At 46.1% G+C, this 19,054-nt stretch overlaps 1 protein-coding gene across 1 annotated transcript; it reads right to left on the bottom strand.

Moving 5' to 3' along the window:
- Positions 1-575: 575 nt before the first annotated feature.
- LOC141988719 (uncharacterized) lies at positions 576-11,826 on the bottom strand. The gene is made up of 7 exons (XM_074954670.1): positions 11,578-11,826; positions 10,012-10,101; positions 9,477-9,539; positions 4,417-4,612; positions 2,519-2,629; positions 1,896-1,985; positions 576-830 (listed from the first exon to the last, which is right to left on the bottom strand). Exons 1-7 carry the CDS (start codon positions 11,676-11,678, stop codon positions 576-578), a joined length of 906 nt encoding a protein of 301 aa, XP_074810771.1. The 5' UTR covers positions 11,679-11,826.
- Positions 11,827-19,054: the final 7,228 nt, after the last annotated feature.

Genomic DNA, 19,054 nt, shown 5'->3' on the forward strand with positions numbered 1-19,054 from the left:
ATCACTTGTTTTTTCCAGTGTGTTCTTCTCTATTGACTTCACGTGTCTCTGTTGACTTCCTTTGTAGATGAGGATTCCACTGTGCTAGATTACAATCTTAATTTACATTTTGGCAGAGAAAGACACATTATCTCCTGTCTGAAAGAAAACCTGCCTTCCTCTTTGGTTGGTGACTCATACCTTGATACCGAATCTAAACATATTTCCAGTACAGGCACATAACTCCTCACATAATATCTGTACATACATTTCACAACCCTATTAATGACCAGTGCAACCCTGGTTTTAATTTGAGACCTCTCATGGCATTCTTTATGGATAACTACTATGAAAGCTATATGCAAAGTATAGTGAGCTTGTCAAGCCTGTTAGGATTGCTGCTATAAAGCAGTGAACCCTTTGCCAGCAGGCACCAGTGGTCTCTGTGTGTCATCCCCTTCCAGATCATATGCTACAAGAGCTAAAACCTGGGCATTTCCTGACTAAAAAAGACAAACTGCAAGGCTGCTGTTTCACTATTTTTTTTTATTGTTTTATAACACAGAGGTATAATTGAATTCCAAACACCATTCCATTTAATCATAGATTACAGCTTTCTTGTACACTAGTCTCCCACATGCCAGCACGGGCCACAGAAAGTTTAATGGCATCCTATCCTCCACGTTTTTATCGTCCACATGCTGTATGCAAGAGATGGGGATTCTTTCCTCTGTGGGCCACACAGCTTTAATGGGCGGGTTCTGAAGAAGTAACAAACAGTAAATTTTGTAGCACTCTGCTGTGAAATGTGCAAGTGGCTGAAACGTCTGTAGATCAGGAGAAAGTGAAGGCTGAAAATAAAGTGAGGACAGTGAGTATCGTAGGGGTTTTGCAATATTCTTATGCTAATTGTTAAGCAGATTCTACCACCACCCTTTGACTCAGTTTGCAGCTTATAAATATGAAGTAACTAACACCAGTAATGGAATTCATAAGCCAGAACTGATAGTAGTGAGAGAGACACATCCAGGGTTTTATTTAGTCTGATCTCCCCATCAGGAGAAGTTCTAGGTTATGGGACTCAGCCTGCCAGAGGCCTGACAATATTCATGGGCTGCCTTTTCTCCCACATATCCAAACAAAGCCTTTCCGGAGACCAGAGAAACCAGAGATTTTTGAAATGTCCAAATTGCAGGCTGACCACACAGCTCCATTTCAGCCCTGATAGACATTTACCACAAGAAACTGGACAGAATCTGGTTTTATAGAACTGAAATATAGGTATTGAAATCAGGGTTCCACCCACATACTGTTGTCCCAGTTCCACATAGCACAACGTAATGTATGCCCAGCTCTCATGGCCAAGCACAGAAGCCAGATGCACATTCTCTATCAGCCCCTTCTGGCTCATGGAAGGTGTGGCATCAACAGGGTGTGAAGGGAGGAGCATCTAGAGCTCCTCAGCCAGAGGCGTTACCATGATGTGCAGCTACACTACAAACATACTTTGGCATTTTAACTACATCCCTGAGGGGGAGTGAAAAATCCACTCCCCAAGAAACGCATTTATATCAACCTAGCCCGCCGTGTAGTCAGTGCGAGGTCGACAGAAGGGCTTCGCCCGTCAACATAGCTACTTCCTCTCACAGAGGGATTTCTTCTGTAGGCATAGTAGCATCTTCACTGAAGCGCTACAGTTGCACCGCTGCAGTGTTTTACGTGTAGACCTGCCCTTTGGGGGGTGGTGGTGGAAAGGGAGGGGCTGGACAGGAAAATTCTTGGGGTTTGGTGAATCCCACCCCCATGGTAGAAGTGGACAATACAGCACAGAACTCAGTGGTGTGTCTTTTAATACTGTGAGTTTCACAGACATGTTTGGAAATGGAACCCCCTTCCCAGGCTTGGCATTTACTCACCCCAATCTTGTCTTGGTAATAGTCTTCTCCATAGTTAAAATAAAGATTTTTAAGGTGATTCTTTATCTCTCTTGCCAGCCCAGGAGGCAACTACAAACCAAACAAAGAACAAAACAGCCTGAGTTAGCCGATATGAAATGGGAATAATCCACTTCCTGGTTATTGGCCCAATTGTGATTTGGAAACTTCCAGCGCCAAGGGTTTGGGCAAATGTCCAGACTGGGACATGGGGTTGAAAGGACATTTCTAACTCTTGTAAGTGCATTCCAGCCAGTCAATGACAGGATTAGTGTGTCTCAGTCATGTGACCTACCACACTACATATGACTCAGTCATTCTCCTATCACACCAATTACAAATATAAAGGAATCACAGTTCTCCCCTCTGCTCTGCCTGTCCTGCACATCTCACAATTTAGCTCAGGTTATTTCCATTGTAGCTGCCTGTCTACGTTAGGGCTTCCAGCATCTCTCACGCTGGTGGTGCTGAACCAGGTTGAGCAACTGTGGGACACTTGATATATTTCCCTCTTGTGAATAAGGCGGTAGAGAGGTGGCAGATCTAAGCAGGTTACCCAGCTTCCTGCTGCTACCCAAGTCCTACTGCCCTATAATGTTAAATACCTGTTGGCTGTCAAAGAAGCTTGTAGTTTTCTTTGAAACTGGAATCTCAAGGAGTTCAAAAATTCGCTCCAGTCTTTGTGACAGCTCTTCTTCACATTTGGAAAACACAGTCTGCAGTGCAAAGGTAACAACAGAGCACTGTAAATTCTGATGAGGCTCAAGAGTCATGGTGCAGTACATACAAGACTTAAGCCTCATCTGCAGTAGAGAGCTCATTCGACTGAAATATCCCTTAATCAGTAAAAATGCAACTTGAATCCATGTGCAAAAATGCTTCAGGCAGCTGTCAGGGATTGAAGTTATCTCACTAATAGCTAAAAGTTAATCAATTAAGTGAGTGCCAGTGTGGGCGCCTCCCACTGCACAATTGGTGCATACATTTCTGACAAAAGTTACTCCATTTCTGTGCACCTGTGCTGTCCTCTTAATTGTACAGTGATAATTTTTTCCCCAATACACCCAGCCTTGAAGCAATAATTAAAAATCAAAATTAGATCTCCTATGTGGCTCAGCACAAGGAATCACAAGGAAACCAGACAAGATGCTGCAACACTCTCAGCTGATGCCTAGTTGGATTGAGAAATGGCAACGAGAAATTGAACCTGCTCGTCTGAATGCCAGGAATGTGCAGCACCATTAGGTTGGTCTCCATGGCATTCCATAGGCCCTGCTGGGCTGGAAAATAAGAGCTAACAACTTAGTAGCTGACCCTAGTGGGACACTTCCCAGGGGCATGTAGGGTTGTGAGGCATCTCGCTACCACTGGCCCTTAGCATGACGACATCTTGTCTCTACCTGCTGTGCGTCAGCTCCCCGACTCCCCCAGACTCTGGCAACACAAGCCCTGCTTTCCAGGCCTCTGCAGGCCTCACTTCTCTGTACAGGTTAGCAAGAGAAACCCAGCAACTCCTGAGTCCTCTGTGTGTCCCCCTGGAGCATCCAGCCTCTAATTCATTGAACACTCTTAGAACTCTCAGATTTTCTGCACCCAGGACACACCAGCTTACTAGAGTCAACTCAGGATCACCACTCCACTTAACATACAGCACTTAGATACATGGATAGTGAAACAAGAATAAGGCTTTTTTTATCAAAATGCAGAGATTCAAATGATAGTAAGTAACAATACTGGTTACATATAAACCATAACATGCTTGTTACAGCCTAAGCTAAACTCACAAGGTATTCCCCTGTCTTTTACAGGAGAGTTTACTCCCAGGCTTTTCCCCAGCATTTTCAACCAAGATGGCTGAGATCCCCCTTTCATAAAATCAAGCCAGCTGGAAACTTGTCTTCACAGACTGAAGGATGCCAGAGCATCTCCCTGCACCCCCCAGATATACCAGGACAGACCTTTGATCTTCACCTGAAAAGAGGGCTCCCTTGCCTGTTTATCTCTTTCAGTTAATTTCCTTCTGAAGTCTCCGCAAACTCTTAATGAGCATTTGACTCGGTATGGGAATAGAATTCTATTGTAAGACACATAACAGCCCACCAGAGAGATAAGTATCGCCCTCCTCCTGTCTGGACAGTTTGTCTCATGATGCACTACATTTCAGTGACCTGCCTTCAACTACCAGTCCCACAGAGCCGAATTTTCAGCAGATACACTTAACTCTTCACGTATTCTCCATACATTCCTTTTACAATGATTATGATGTCACGTGTGACACAGGCTTTCATTAGAGACCACACCTGACATTCTTTTGATGAAACCAGCGGATCCCCGTAACTCTATGTCCTCGGCCAGTTGGCATCAAGAGGTGCTTAGGTCACATCTAGTTTCCTGCTTGAGCATGCAAGTCCTAAATGCCAGGTCATTAGACTGGCTCCTACAGTGCTATTATTTTTTCCAAGACTTTATACATTTGAGTTCTAGGATATGAACAGAAACAAACCTTAATTATGGTGCTACCTTTTTCATACGTCATTGGGAAGGCAGAGCCATTTGTAGCACATTTGGCTTTCTCCCATTCATGTGTCCTGAGCCTGTGGTACATCTCCAGCACATCTGATTCTTGACAAGGGTCATTCAGGTTCTCGGAGAACTTATGGCTTCCCATTGCATTGGCCAAGACAGGCTCCAATCCAGGTCTAAAAGGTGGGTTAAAAAGTTCATTTTAAAATGAAAGTGCTAGATACAAAGGAGAAACATCAAGAATAAAGGGATATTCATAAAGGGATAACTAATAATAATCTGGAAATACTTTATGAATTGCCATACAATTCACAAGACACAGCCTCTACTCTGCACTTCCCAACCCTAAACTGATATCTGCCTGACCAGGGAGCATCCGGGTGTGCCAGATTCTGCCTGGAAAAATATCACTCTCACAGCGATATTCCGCACGTGGCAGCTACCATGATCTAAACAGCACTTGGGTTTTGTCTCGAGAGCTTGCCTCTTTCATCTGCACTTGGGTTTTGGGGCAGACACAGAGCTGCCATAGTCGCCCATCTCACTGTAGCCAGTAGCACACAGGCTCCATGGAGGCTGAGCATCTGGAGAGGGGACACTTCAGCTGCCAAGATGGCATAGAGGCGTTACAGCAGGGGCGGGCAAACTTTTTGGCCTGAGGGCCACATCGGGTTTCAGAAATTGTATGGAGGGCCGGTTAGGGGAGGCTGTGCCTCCCCAAACAGCCAGGCGTGGCCCGGCTTCCGCCCCCTATCCCCTCCCTGCTTCTCGCCCCCTGATGCCCCCCCCGGGACTCCTGCCCCATCCAACCCCCCCTGTTCCCTGTCAGCCCCCCCAGGACCTTTGCCCCATCCATACCCCCCCCCCGCTCACTGTCCCCTGACTGACCCTGCTGTCCCATCCAACCCCTCCTCTCATTCCTGACAGCCCCCCCAGGACCTCTGCCCTATCCAACCCCCCTTCTTCCTGTCCCCTGACTGCCTCCGGAACCCCTGCCCCTGACTGCCCCCTGCCCCCCCTCCAACCCCCCTCTCTGTCCTGACTACCCCCCCGGGACCCCTGCCTCATCCAACTACCCCTTCTCCCTGACTGCCCCCAGAACCCCTGCCCCTGACTGCCCCCCTGGGACTCCTGCCCCAACCAAACCCCCTTCTCCCTGTCCCCTGACTGCCCCCAGAACCCCCACCGACCCATCCAACCCCCTCTCCTTCCTGACTGCCCCCCCGGGACCCCTGCCCCCACTCAACCCCCCTCTGACCACCCTGCCCCCTATCCACCCCTCCCCCCGAACTCCCCTACTCCGTGCCCCCTTACCGCGCTGCCTGGAGCACCGGTGACTGGCGGAGCTACAGCTGCGCCGCCTGGCTGGAGCCAGCCATGCCACCGCGCAGCACAGAGCACCGAGTCAGGCCGGGCTCTGCAGCTGCGCTGCCCCAGGAGCTCGCAGCCCTGCCGCCCAGAGCATTGCGCCGGCAGCGCAGTGAGCTGAGGCTGTGGGGGAGGGGGAACAGCAGGGGAGGGGCCGGGGGCAAGCCTCCCAGGCCAGGAGCTCAGGGGCCGGGCAGAAGGGTCTCGTGGGCCGGATGTGACCCGCAGGCCATTGTTTGCCCACCTCTGCTTTACAGTGTTGGGAAAAGGATCAGGCTCTTTGTAGAAAGATAAGCTCTGGAGGAAATATTTACAAATCCCCTACATTTGCTCGAAGACTCTTTTTTCTTTCTTCAGCTTTTCACATTCTTCCTCCTTCTGATGAAACTTTTCTGCACTGACCATTCTGGGAAGCTCCATGAAACAGATTCATGGACAAAATAAATATCACCAACCAACCAATGATGCACAAGAGAAGACGAGGGTTAGCCACCCATTCCAGAAGTTATGAGACAGTCTCAGCTTCTCACCCATCTATTCTGCAAGCCCAACTCACAGGACAGTTATTGTCCCAGATGTATTTATGGCCTTGCAATGTTGTGATGCTGCCACCGCCAAATGCAGTTTTGTTACACTGTGGAGGCAGGATGTAATGTTGTCATACAGTGACGCAATGTCATGACATGATTTCTTGTTCCACAGGTTGAATACATCAAGGCACTTAATAGGATTCATTTAGATACAGCAGGGATTTGCTAGCCCAGATATTTATACTCAGGAGGAAGTTAATGTGTATTACAAACTATGGTCTGATCCAGCACCCACTGAAGTCAATATCCCCTTTTCCCTGAGCACTGACATGTGTGCTGCTGTCTTCATGCACCTTCATGAAGTTTGTTCACAAGGTTGTATTTCTAGAGCCCCAACAAGTTCACAGGTGACAGATGTACTAGACAGATGGGAGGAGGGTGACTGGCCCCAGGTGAAGAGGCAATTCACAGAATAGCAACAAAAATACACAATACTCACAGCAATCAGTCTCACTTGCTGCTTCTTGACTACAGATGAGACAAACAATGTTGAATAAAAAACGCAGATGGGAATAAACCCAGAAAAAAAAACGCAGATGGGAATAAACCCAGAAAACTGAACTTTGGAGAAGTTCAGATCCAGATCCAGATCCAGATCCGGATCCGGCCTTTACAACTAGCCTACTGTACTTGGTTGAACAAAATCTCTGGATCCAACTTGGTCTGAATTTGAGGGGGAATTTGGATCTAGCCCCAATCGCTGTATCATGGATCACTTTCTGTTAACAACTTGAACCTTTGTCCTACATCAACCAAGTCTTGAGTTTGACAAAATTCTAAAAAAAACACTGTACCTGTCCCATGAGGCATTGCAAACCCGCCCCAAAGCACCCTGAGGCCAGTTGCACAGTGGGATAGGTACCCACAGTGCACTGCTCTCTGTATTGATGCAACAGATACTAGTGTGGATGCACTCTGCCGATACAAGGAGCTAGTGTGGACATGCAACAGCAGTTTTAACTTTTGCCAACCAAACTTTGTAGTGTAGACAAGGCCTCAGTGCCCCCATCTGTACAATGGGGATAACAGCACTGCTCTACCTCACCAGGGCTGTGAGGAGAAATAGGTTAGACGTTGTGAGGTGCTCAGATACTATGGTGATGGGGCCACATAAGTACCACAGGTAGAGTGGGAACTTCTCTATACCACACTGCTATCCCTTCCCTGCGGTTTGGCCCCTTCTTTTCACCCACATCGCTCACATCTCCCTCTTTTCTGAATGTAACCTTGGCTCAGAGGGCTCCCCTGTATTTCTTCTGAGTTTCTTCTGCATTCTCTCTTCAACACCCCCTGCAGAGGGATTCCTGTTTTACAGGCTCATTAATGACTTCCAGATCCTTGATTTAATCACCAGCCCTTTCTTATCTTAATCCCCTGCCTCTGTTTGTAAACAAAATACTGACTCCCTGCCCCAGGGGCACAAGCTGGGAGCAGCCCCCCTCCTCTGAAGAACCTACATTCCACAAACATGCTGTGCTGCAGTGAAGAGTTTCTCCAGGGAACAAGAAACCTCCTGTTTTAAACTTGGGCAGGGGTGTGTGTGTGGCAAGAGCCCCCCCGCTCTGCTCCCCTTAAATGGTGCCCACTGGCAGACTAGCCACTGGGGTAAGGGGGCCTGCACCCAGGGGCCCCAGCCAATTGGGGAGCCCCAGAAAAAGGGACACCCCCACGCCCTAACGTGCTCTGCCCACCCAGCGCTCCTGCCCCTATTTTCCCAGCAGGAGGGTGGGGGGACTGCAGGAGGAAGGAGTGGAGGGGCCCTACTTGCTCTGGCCAGAGCCCCACAAAAGCTTAATCTGCCATTGATGGTGCCCCTGGGGGGAAATTTGGATCTAGCTCCAATCTCTGTATCATGGATCACTTTCTGTTAACAACCTGAACCTTTGTGCTACATCAACCAAGTCTTGAGTTTGACAAAATTCTAAGAAAAACCTTTCAGGTTTGAAAAAGATTGCTTAGCTATTTCCCTTATCATAGAATATCAAGATTGGAAGGGACCTCAGGAGGTCAACTAGTCCAAACCCCCACTCAAAGCAGGGCCAATCCCCAATTTTTGCCCCAAACAGCCCCCTCAAAGATTGAACTCCCAACCATGGGTTTAGCAGGCCAATGCTCAAACCACTGAGCTATCCCTCCCCCTTATCTTGGTGGCCTCTGTATTTCCTTTTTCTAGCTGGGATTGGAAACTCCAAAATGCCATGGAGATAGGCTGTTGTCATTGTAATGCCATCCTGACCAGGCACAGAAGTTGCAGGAAATCTCACACTAAAGCCTGTTCTTATCCAATTTCCAGCCCAGTTATATGGGACTCAGATAAGGCTAAAGAAAATCCTTACTTTTGTGTGTTAATTGGAACCAACCTGTTTGAAATTTGCTCATCACTATTCTTGATCTTTTTGGAGGATTCATTTTGGCATTTTATGCTTGTGAATTGCATCTCTAGGGTACTGCCTCTCTTCTCTCCCCCACAGTTCACCCCTTTCCACCCTCACCAGAATCCCAGCTGCCACCCTTCCTTTAGGAGTTCGTCAATGCCACCCCTTAAATAGCTGTTAAGATGTCACTGCTAAGTAATGCAGGACTCTCCCTTTCCTCTAGGAGCAGAGTATGTCATGGCAGCTGCACTCACAGTCCTGCCAAGTATATGTTTACCACCTGCCCTTTCTATATCAGGAAGGGTGGCTTTATCCTGTGTCCCGCTGATGCACAAGGGGGTATTACCTATTCAGAAAACGATTTGGAATGGAGCTAAAATTCATCATAGTGTTTCACGACATGACATGATTTCAAGATGGAAATCACACAGCATTATAAGGCCGTGGTGTTACATCACACTGTCAGATTTGCATTGCAAGACAAACTGAAGTTGGTAGCAGCCTCAGGACCTGACCATGGACAGCAATGCCAAGTCAGAGAAATGTAGCTGGTCCAATCACTAGGCATGTTGATATTTTAGTATCAACACCCACAAGTAAGGAGAAAGTCCACATGAAAACATACAAGACTTCTTTGATATGGTAGATACTTGAGAAAGAATCACAATATTTTTCACTCTCATTGAGGCCTGACCCTCCCCACTTACCTGAACCGTTCTTGCAAAACTTCTAGTCGTTTCTCTGCGCCTTCAAATCGAGCATTCATTTCCCTTCCGTCAGGCAAAGAATGATGCAAAGGGATTAGAGTTAATAAAATATCCATAAAGTAATAACATCTGCAAAAGTTGAAGCCCCTCCCAAAATTCTTAGTCAGCACTTCAGCAAAAAAATCGAAACAGTCAAGATTTATATGGCTAAAAACACATCTGCCTAGCTGGGTGGCCATGGCTCTGCCCTGCCATGTGGGAGACCTGTGATGATCTTAGCCACCCTCTCTCTGCCTCTTTCTCTAGGAGTCAGCGCCAAGCAATGGTGCCAAGGCAGATCACTGAGCCTCTGGAGACAAGAAGGGCCACACATTGTCCCTCTAGCCAAAGAAAGGAACAGCGTCTCAATAAAAGGCAAGGAGGACAAATGACAAGAACAGTGTGAACCTCAGGGATCCATTAGGAACATGAACACTAGTTTGGCCCCAGGTGTAGGCGTCTAAAATGGAATATAATTTCAGATCACCAAACTTACCTGAGTTTGTCTTCCACATATTTCACCCGTTGTTCCATCTTGGTTTCATCCAAATTTGTGAGCTCATCCTGTGGAGCCTCACTTTCACCTCTGGAAGGCAGAGAGCTACTGAGGATGACCGATAACTCATTAGAAGTCTTTCCAACATAAGAGTGACAACACTAACAACACTTCTATCCAGTAAACCCGTACCATCACAGAAAAAAGAGGAAACTAATACAATCTAAAAATGTCAAAACAAAAAACCCTACACCAAGCAGATGTTTTACCCCAAAAAGAGTGAAGTGCCAGGGTCTCCGTGAAATCCACTCAAGACTTCACCATTACTACTGATTTTATGTGGAAGGGATGGGAGACAGTATAAAACCCTAAAATAGATTAGCAATTATCACTAGGGCAGGATGAACTGGGTAAGATAAAATAAGAACTCACCACACAAAACTTAAACTGAATCTAAAACCATTTCAGAGGTTGGAAAAAAAATCTGGCTTGCTATTTTGCTTAAACCCAGTGTTCAGTATTTTAAAGATACCTTTATTTTAGAGAGCGTCAGTTAGAAAAAGAGAAAGATGGAAATAGGTTGTAGCATTCTAAAGATATTTTTCAGTTTCATGGATGCTTCTCTGTTTCCTGGTTCTTCCAAGGACCAGAAATGCCAATATTGTTCTGGAGAGATTTCCAGCTCAGTTTTGCAGGTTCAAGATATTCCTGCAATTCAGTTAATGACTGAGTAAGGATCTGACCCCCTGCCACCGAACCCCAGTGTCAGATAAAGGATGAGGGAGCCTGGGGCCATTGGTAACTGCAAGTCTATAATTCTCTTCTAAGGCTGGCTCATGAACTGCTGTCTAATATTAACGGAAGGAGCAGTTCTCTGGTTCTTCACTGGGTGTCACTGCGGTTGAAAACCTCTCTTTTGAAACTGAAACAGGTTCCAAACTGTGCAGCTTGAGCTTGCTCCATCTGTACAATGATCAGACCCAAAACTCCAGATTCAAATAACCGCAAATTTTAGGGGAAGTCCAGCTTTGGAGCTGAATTGTGCAGCTCCACTCCATCTATAGTTAAGACTTACTGCACAAACACATACTGGCCAAGCTTTTGCAGCTGACCATGGGATGATTCAGGATGTGTGTGTGTGTGTGGTGCCTGCGGGTGAACTCAAATGAGCGGAAAAGGTCAAGTTCAGCAGTGGTCAGTGAAAAAGCAAACCCTGTTTTCCCCTCGCAGTATGTGCGGGAACAATCATTTTGCAGTGAAACCACTTTCAACAAAAATGGCAATTTTCTAACTGGGGGAAAATCAAGGCACTTTAAGATTTCATTCAGGGGGAGGATATTTTGCAGAATTTTGTCATTTTTGGTTGCAAATATCTGTGGTCTTCAACCTGGATTGAAATTTGCAAATGCTCAGATTAAAAAAAAATAAATGATGCTGTCTCTGCCTGCAAACACTGACAACAGGAAGAACTCTGCATGAGAGTTTCACAACCATTTTTAAACAGAAACTTAGAGCTCGTATTACACGTGCTGTGATTACCCACTGAGTTCTCACTGCCCAGCATACCTGGTGGTCTCTTCTGAAGCCCCTGTTCTGCGATCCAACTCCTTGTACTGTGAAACCTCTGGCCGAGCTGTGCCTGGCTTAGGCAAAGCGCTTTGCTCCATGCTTCTATTAAAACAGCAAATGTCTCTTCCAAACTTTCCACACCGAATGCAAAACCAATTTCTTTGACTTCGCTTTCTTATAATAGTCTATTTGTACACTGTCCCCCTTCGCCCACTCACACTCCCCTGACCTAGAAGCAATTTAATGCAGCTCTCCTGCAGGCTGAAAAAGAGACTATTATTGCTATTTATAGTTTTAAATATGTGGGACGTGTTTAAATGTGTTGATGGTATCCAGAGCAGTGGACAGACAATCTCTTTGCAAAACCAGCGTAGAAGGCCAAGAGATTTGCTGCCTTGGTAGTGGGAGCTTGATTTCGGACACAATCCAATTTCTATTGAAGTAAATGGGAGTCTTCACAGTAGAACTGAGTGAAAAATTGATTTTTTGGCTTGTTGGAAATTTCACAATTAAAAAAAACCGTTACAGTTCAAAATGAAAATGTAAATCTTGAACATTTTCAGCAAATTGAAAATTCAAAAATAAATCAACAAAAAGTAAGTCTCATTTTGGCTCGATTGAAATGTTTTGTTTCCACAAAATTGAAATGTTTTATTTTGATTTGAGCTGTTGCATTTAAAAATAAAATTAAATGAACATTTGAAACAAAGTTGTCTCCAACTAAACTATCAAAATTCTTTGGTCAGAAAAATATTGAAACAGTCCATTTGGCATTTTTCAGCTTGACGTAAAAAACTCAAAATGAAAAATGTGGCAAAACTGACATGAATTTCCAAATGTTTGGCTGTTGCCAAATTTTCTGGTGTTTATTGCCCCAAAAAAGTTTCCTGTGAAAATTTGCTCAGCTCTATATACAACACCCCTCCTCAGTCACACCCACCAACAGAAGCAAGCCAACAAACACAAAGCCTACAGCCTGATTGAGCTTTTTCTCCTACAGCCAGGAAAGGACGAGAGAGAGTTTTTTATTGCTATTTCTAGTTTAAAATACTCAGGAGACGCTCAGATACTACGGCAACAGGGGCTAGGTAAGTAGTGGACTAGACAGAATCTAGTTGTAATGCTAGAGAAGTGGGCAGCCAAGAGTTCTGATGATCCAGCAGCCGGAGGCTGGAGAAACATTAAATCCTTATCTGGACTCAGAATCTGTCCTGACCTCAGCCACCAACAGTCATGGGCCCATGAGAGGGATAATTGATTTAGGACCTGATCCAACTCCCATTTAAGTCACTGGAAATCTTCACACTGCCATCAGTGTGAGCTGAATTGGGACCTTACAGGCTTGGCCAGCCGTGATACTTATAGAGTTTAATGCACTAAAAACATTAGAGTTTAATACTGTTTGGTTTTTTGATTTTCTGGGTAACCCTGAGCAGGGCTGCTGAGTGTTTTAGCCATCGCTGGGAAGTTGCTGACCCTTCACATTGCTGGGGTGTGGCCAGGGCTGGATTAACCCTTTGTGGGCCCCTTCCACGTGTGGGCCTGGTGCTATGGTGCCACCAGAGCCATTGTAAACCCGGTAGTGACCTTGAGGGACTTTTGGAAAACTAGCAGATTGCTACAGCTCTGCTGTCGTTTTGGACTTACAAAATTTGACTCATTTATTAATGTATTTTACCTGCTTTACCTTCTCATTTCTTTTTCTTAGTTGATAAATCTTTAGTTAGCTTAAAGTTAGTTGGCTGCCAGCATTGTTTTTGGTAACATCTAGAGTAGCAACTGGTCTGAGGTAAGCAACTGATCTCTGGGATTGGGAGTAACCTAATGTGATGTGATATTTAGTATAGTGACCATTATCACAAAGTCCGGTTTATCTTCGTGGCAAGATAGGCTAGAGAGTCTAAGGGGACTGGCTGTGACTCCATGGTAAGACTAATATAGTGATCCAGGAATTCATGTTTGTTACTGGATTGGTGAAATCTGATTATAGAATATACCACCAGTTTGGGGTGTCTGCCCTGTTTCTGACACTCTGGCCTTAGATTGGCGCTCACAGTTGCTATGCCTTTGTGCAGGATTGGCCTCCAAAACTGCCTATGGACCATGTGATCTCAGGGGCCCAACAATTCCCAGAGGTCCCCCAATGGAAGCAGGATGAAGACTGCAATAGTGAAGTGGGCACAGACATATGGAAGGTGCCAAAGCCCCTTTGTTGACATTTTCTGGGTTTGCTACCTTGTTTAAGTGGCTCCATCATTCCCCTTTTCCCAGCATTCATCCAAGATATCACTGAATGCAGGGAGCCAACATCTGAGACTTAGTTCCGAGCCATAAAAAGGTTAATCAGTTACACTGAATCTGAACCCAAATTATGAATTTCCCCAGAAGTGGAAATTCTCTAAACTGCAAACATTAACATTTCCTCCTCTCTTTCTCTTCAGAAACACAATGTCAGGGGAAAGGAAAGCAAAGGTAGTGCTGGGCTGTCAAGGCTGATTCCCCACTCTGGCATTTCGAGTGCAGAATGTGGGGGCCTGCAAGGATTCTAAAAATTAATATTGGCCACTCCAGGCTTGTATTAAACTCCCAAGGTTACAGCTTTTCTCTGACCTTGGATGGGTAGATGCTGCCACCACCCAAGTGCAAAACCCCTTTGAGAACCCAGGAAGGCACAGTTGTGGGGTACCCTCAAGCCCTTTCCCCTCCCTTCCGGGGAAGAGCGGAGAAAGAAAAACAAAGGAAATCAGCTGTTGCCACCAGCTAATTAAACAACATGTGCACAAACCTCTTAGGACACAAAATCCAATCCCATTCTTAAAAAAGGTAAATTTTATTAAAAACAAAAAGAAAGAAAATAAATCTGGAAACTCAGGCTATTGCTAGATTTAAAAAAAAAAAAACCACTTATAAGGATTAAGTGTCAAGAATAACTTTCTTGAGGTCCAGCTTAAAGGTTACAAGCAAAACAAAAACATTTGGGGTTAGCACAGAGGAGTCCACAAGCCATAAAGAAATAAAAAAAGAAATAAACCTAATCATGTCTTCCTAGATATTTCCTGATCTACTTACATATCTGGGGTTTCAAATGAGTAGTTTCTAGGTATGATACCAATGATTTTTCATATCTGGCCCCAAGCTTTTTAAAGCATAGTTACTTCCTGTCTGCTTCTCCTGAGAACAACCACAGAGAAACAAAGGGGAAGATTTTTCCCCAGTTTTAAAAAGTTCTAGCCTTCCCATTGGCTCTTTTGGTCAGGTGCCCACTCCCTTCCTTTTACCTATACATCACATTTTTAACCCTTTACAGGTAAAGCAAGTAAAGAACAGCTACTAAGAGGGATTTTATAGCTAACTGGCTGGCTGACTCCCCCGCCCCCACACTTTCATTTATCACATGGGCTTTGGCAGAGGAGAAGGTTGGAAACTCCCATGTTTTGGGGCGAGAGAGTCAGTCAACTTCTAATTTAGGAAGAAACAAAGCAACTGCTTATTCAGTTTGTTAAACACTGAAATCTCACATTCCTGCTGCCCTTTGCTTGAGGCTCATTCTATTTTTGGTGCTGTGGGAGCAGCAAGGCAGAAAGGCTCTTATTATTTTGCATCTCTTTCCCCATTCCTCCCCCCACCCGCACATTTTAGGTGTCCAGCCCATGAAATCCATTCCTTAATAGGTCTAAAGGAGAGTGGTCACTTATGGAGGTCACTGACACCCCTGGAAGTGTGTGCATGGGATTACGTCTTTTAAAGGCACTCAGTGTTATTCAGGTTCTTATGACTTGTCTACATAGGGGGTGGGAGGTGTTATTCTGGGCTAATGCACATTAGTATGGATTAAAAATGCCTGTGTATACACATTGCAACCATATACACATTGCAACCGACTCTCTATTTGGTGTGAATTCTGGTGTCCTCTTTTAAAGTGGACTAAGTTTGGTGTGAATTGCATTAGTTCAGTCTATTCATGTACATGTTGTTGCTATGAATTACTTAGGTAGTCCTCCAACTGCTATACCACACTGTTTTGCGGACATCGATGACTAGCTTTTCTGTTTACCTGCGTGGTTCCACTGCTACCATTTTTGGTGGATGTGAGCTAGAAGCGTTTCCATTCTTCAGGCCCCACTTAGGGATGCCAACTTTCTGATTGCAGAAAATGGAAACCCTTGCGACGCCCCTTCACAGAGGCCATGCCCACGCTCACTCCATCTCCCCCCCCCCCGTCACTCACTCTCCCCCATCCTTGCTCATTTTCACTGGTCTGGGGCAGGGGGTTTGGGTGTAGGAGGGGGTGAGGGCTTCGGCTAGGGGTGTGGGCTCTGGAGTAGGGCCAAGGGGTGCAGGAGGGGGCTCTGGGCTGGGGCACAGGGTTGGAGTGTGTGGGGGATGTGCAGGCTCTGATGTGGGGTCAGGGATGGGATGGGGCTGAGGGGTTTGGAGTGCAGGAGGGGGTGCAAAGTGTGGGGTCTGGGAGGAAGTTTGTGTGCAAGGGGAAGCTCAGGGCTGGAGCAGGGGGTTGGGATGTGTGAGGGGGTTCAGGGTGCAGGCTCTGGATGGTGCTTACCTCAGGCAGCTCCCAGAAGGGGCCGGTATGTCCCTGCGGCTCCTAGGCGTGGGACAGCCAGGCAGCTCTGTGCGCTGCCCCTGCCCAGAGGTGCCACCCCTGCAGCTTCCATTGGCCGCCCCTGAACCTAGGGGCTGCAGGGACATGTCAGCGGCTTCCGGGAGCTGCACAGAGCTGGGTAGGGAGCCTACCTTAGCCCTGCTGCACTGCTGACAAGACTTTTACGGCCTAGTCAGTAGTACTGACCGGAGCCGACAGGGTGCCTTTTTGACTGGGCATTCCAGTCAAAAGCCAGATGCCTGGCAACTCTAGTCCCACCTTCCCCCCCTCCCTCACCAATGCCATTAGTTCTCACCCCTGAAAATATTTTCAAAATGGCTGCTGGACTAGCTGGGCAATGGACTTCTATCTCATACTGAATCCTTGGCCATCAGCTCTCTACAAACCCATCCCACAGGGAGCACATATCCATCTGCCAATTTCCTTCTCCCTTCCCACATCTCTCCAGCCTGGTGAGTGCCACCCTTGCCCTAACCCCATTCACATGCTCAAAATGGTAGCCATATGGTGCAAGCACAGCCGCATCCTTTTCCTCCCATAATGCAGCAGAATCAAATAATGATACTATATAGTTGTGTGGAATTCAAAAGTTTGAGAGAGTTGTTACAGGAAAAAAAAGTTTGATTAATATTCACAGTTCACATGTGGCAGACGTAGGCACAGACACTGCATGCCCATAAAGGTAGTAAGGCTACTGCTCCTGGCTGAGGTACATATGCCTTGTAACTGGGAGTTGTACTGTTGCCACTGCTCGTCATGCCAGGTCTGAGAATGATTCTCTCCCACTAATCAATGCTGGTTTCTGAAGCCCAGAAACGGTGCAGCACTTTGTGAAGCTGCTCCAGGCACAGCTCAGTGTCGTCCTCTTCCTCCTCCTCCTACCGCAGCTGCTGCTTTAGGTGAAATCCAAAACCAAAGCCACCCACTGCCAAGAGCTCATATAAAGTCCTCTCAGCCTCTGCGTATTGGCAGTAGAGCAGCACAACATACTGTTGCATCCATGCTGGCCGACGGCAATTTGAAAATGGCACTAACTTGCCCAGAAAGAGAGGAAGCATGGGAAGGAGGGAGCAGATTTATGGGATTTGTGAAATTTAACCCCAGTCCCAGAATACCACTCGCTTCCACTATGTATCCCACAATGCACTGCAAGAAAAATCCCAGCACGTGCACAGCTCAGCAGCCAAGTAAGGACCATGGGATATGTGACACTACTCCCCATACTCTTCACAGAAATATGTTATGATATGAACATGGCATAACTAAGATGTGTTTTATGCAAGATGGGTCACGTGAGGTATCGTTGGAAAAGTTATGATTTACTGGATACGATGATCCTATCTGTATGCCTGTATCATTTCTGTATCTGAAGTTAGGAATATTGACTATGTACCCATTACAACTGTGTTTGCACCTGGGGACTGCCTACCAGACAGAATGCAATGAGCCTGGAATGGGTCATTAGGGAGAACAATAGGACTTTGAAGATGCTAATCTCCCTCCTTCCTGAGAAGCTTCCTGGGATGCTGCTTTGACACTGCAGGGTCATGTAATCATGTCACCTGGTACTGAATTCCATCTTGGACTTCTGGTATTTTTCCACTGGGAGGAGGTGGGGAGAAATCAAAACAAAGGATTCCCACCATATGTAAATCGTATTTAAGGCTGGGGAATGAGTTAATCTTGGTTCTTCTCTACACTCTCCCCACCCAAGAAGAAAGACTTCTGAAAACACCTCAACAAACAAAGGGGGAGGGGGGCAGGGGCTGAGCCCAGGCAAGAAAGGTCTAGCCTGTGAAAGGAATTCCTGGAGATCGAAGCTGCAAGCAGTGCAGTTTACCTTCAAGAAACTTTGCAACCTGCCTAAAACAACACTTATGGTGAGAATTTGCTACTATTAACCAGTTACTTTAGTGTATTAAGCTTAGTTTTTGTGTTTTGTTTTATTTGCTCAGTAATCTGCTTTGATCTGTTTGCTATCCCTTATAATCACTTAACATTTATCCTTTGTTGTTAATAAACTTGTTTTGTTTTCTAAAACTCAGTTTGTGCAATTCATAACGGGGAGGGGGAAAAGCTGTGCAAATCTTCCTCCACATTGAGGGAGGGAGCGAATTTCATGAGCATACACTGTACAGTTTTCTGGGCAGCGCAAGACAATATAATTTTGGGTTTGCACCCCAAAGGAGGTGTGTACTTGAGTGCTAGGCAATCCCCGAGATGAGTCTTCCCACACAGAGTTGATCTCAGTGTCTGTGCGCCTTTGCAGCTTGGTGTGTCCCTACCTGTGTGCGCGCGCTAGAGGAAGCTTGAGGGCCTGGCACAGCAGGACTGGGTGAGGGAGCCAACGCTGGTTGAACGGACGGGCTCAGTGGGACCCCAGTACATCAGGTGGCACCCTGGAAGGGGGGGTCCAACCCATCACAGGATACACACCTGAAATGCCACATCCTTAATGAATACCAAGCCCCCACCATGTGTACACAATGATGCGAACTGAAAAAGGACACAGCTGTCCCATGGGTACACTATTAGCCAGCTTATATAGTGCATCAATTCAATGCAAACTAAACCCCTGTGTAGACAAGCCCTTATACTGCCCTTATCACTGTAGTATCTGAATACCAAAAGAATTTCTGTTTTAACCAGCGGATAACACTGATGTCTAGGGCACCAGGGGATGTTCGTAGTCACGTCCCACTGTAATAAAAAAAGTAATAAAATAGCTCAGATACATCAATGTACTCTAGCGCAGATTTATATAACCCTAGGAACGCCAGCTTTCTGTGCAAGCAAATACAATAGACACAGGACTTGGAGGGTTAATGCCAAGGGCGCCATTTAGGGAGGGCA

This window comes from Natator depressus, chromosome 1 (genome assembly GCF_965152275.1).
Source record: "Natator depressus isolate rNatDep1 chromosome 1, rNatDep2.hap1, whole genome shotgun sequence".
In the NCBI taxonomy this organism is placed as follows: Eukaryota; Metazoa; Chordata; order Testudines; family Cheloniidae; genus Natator; species Natator depressus.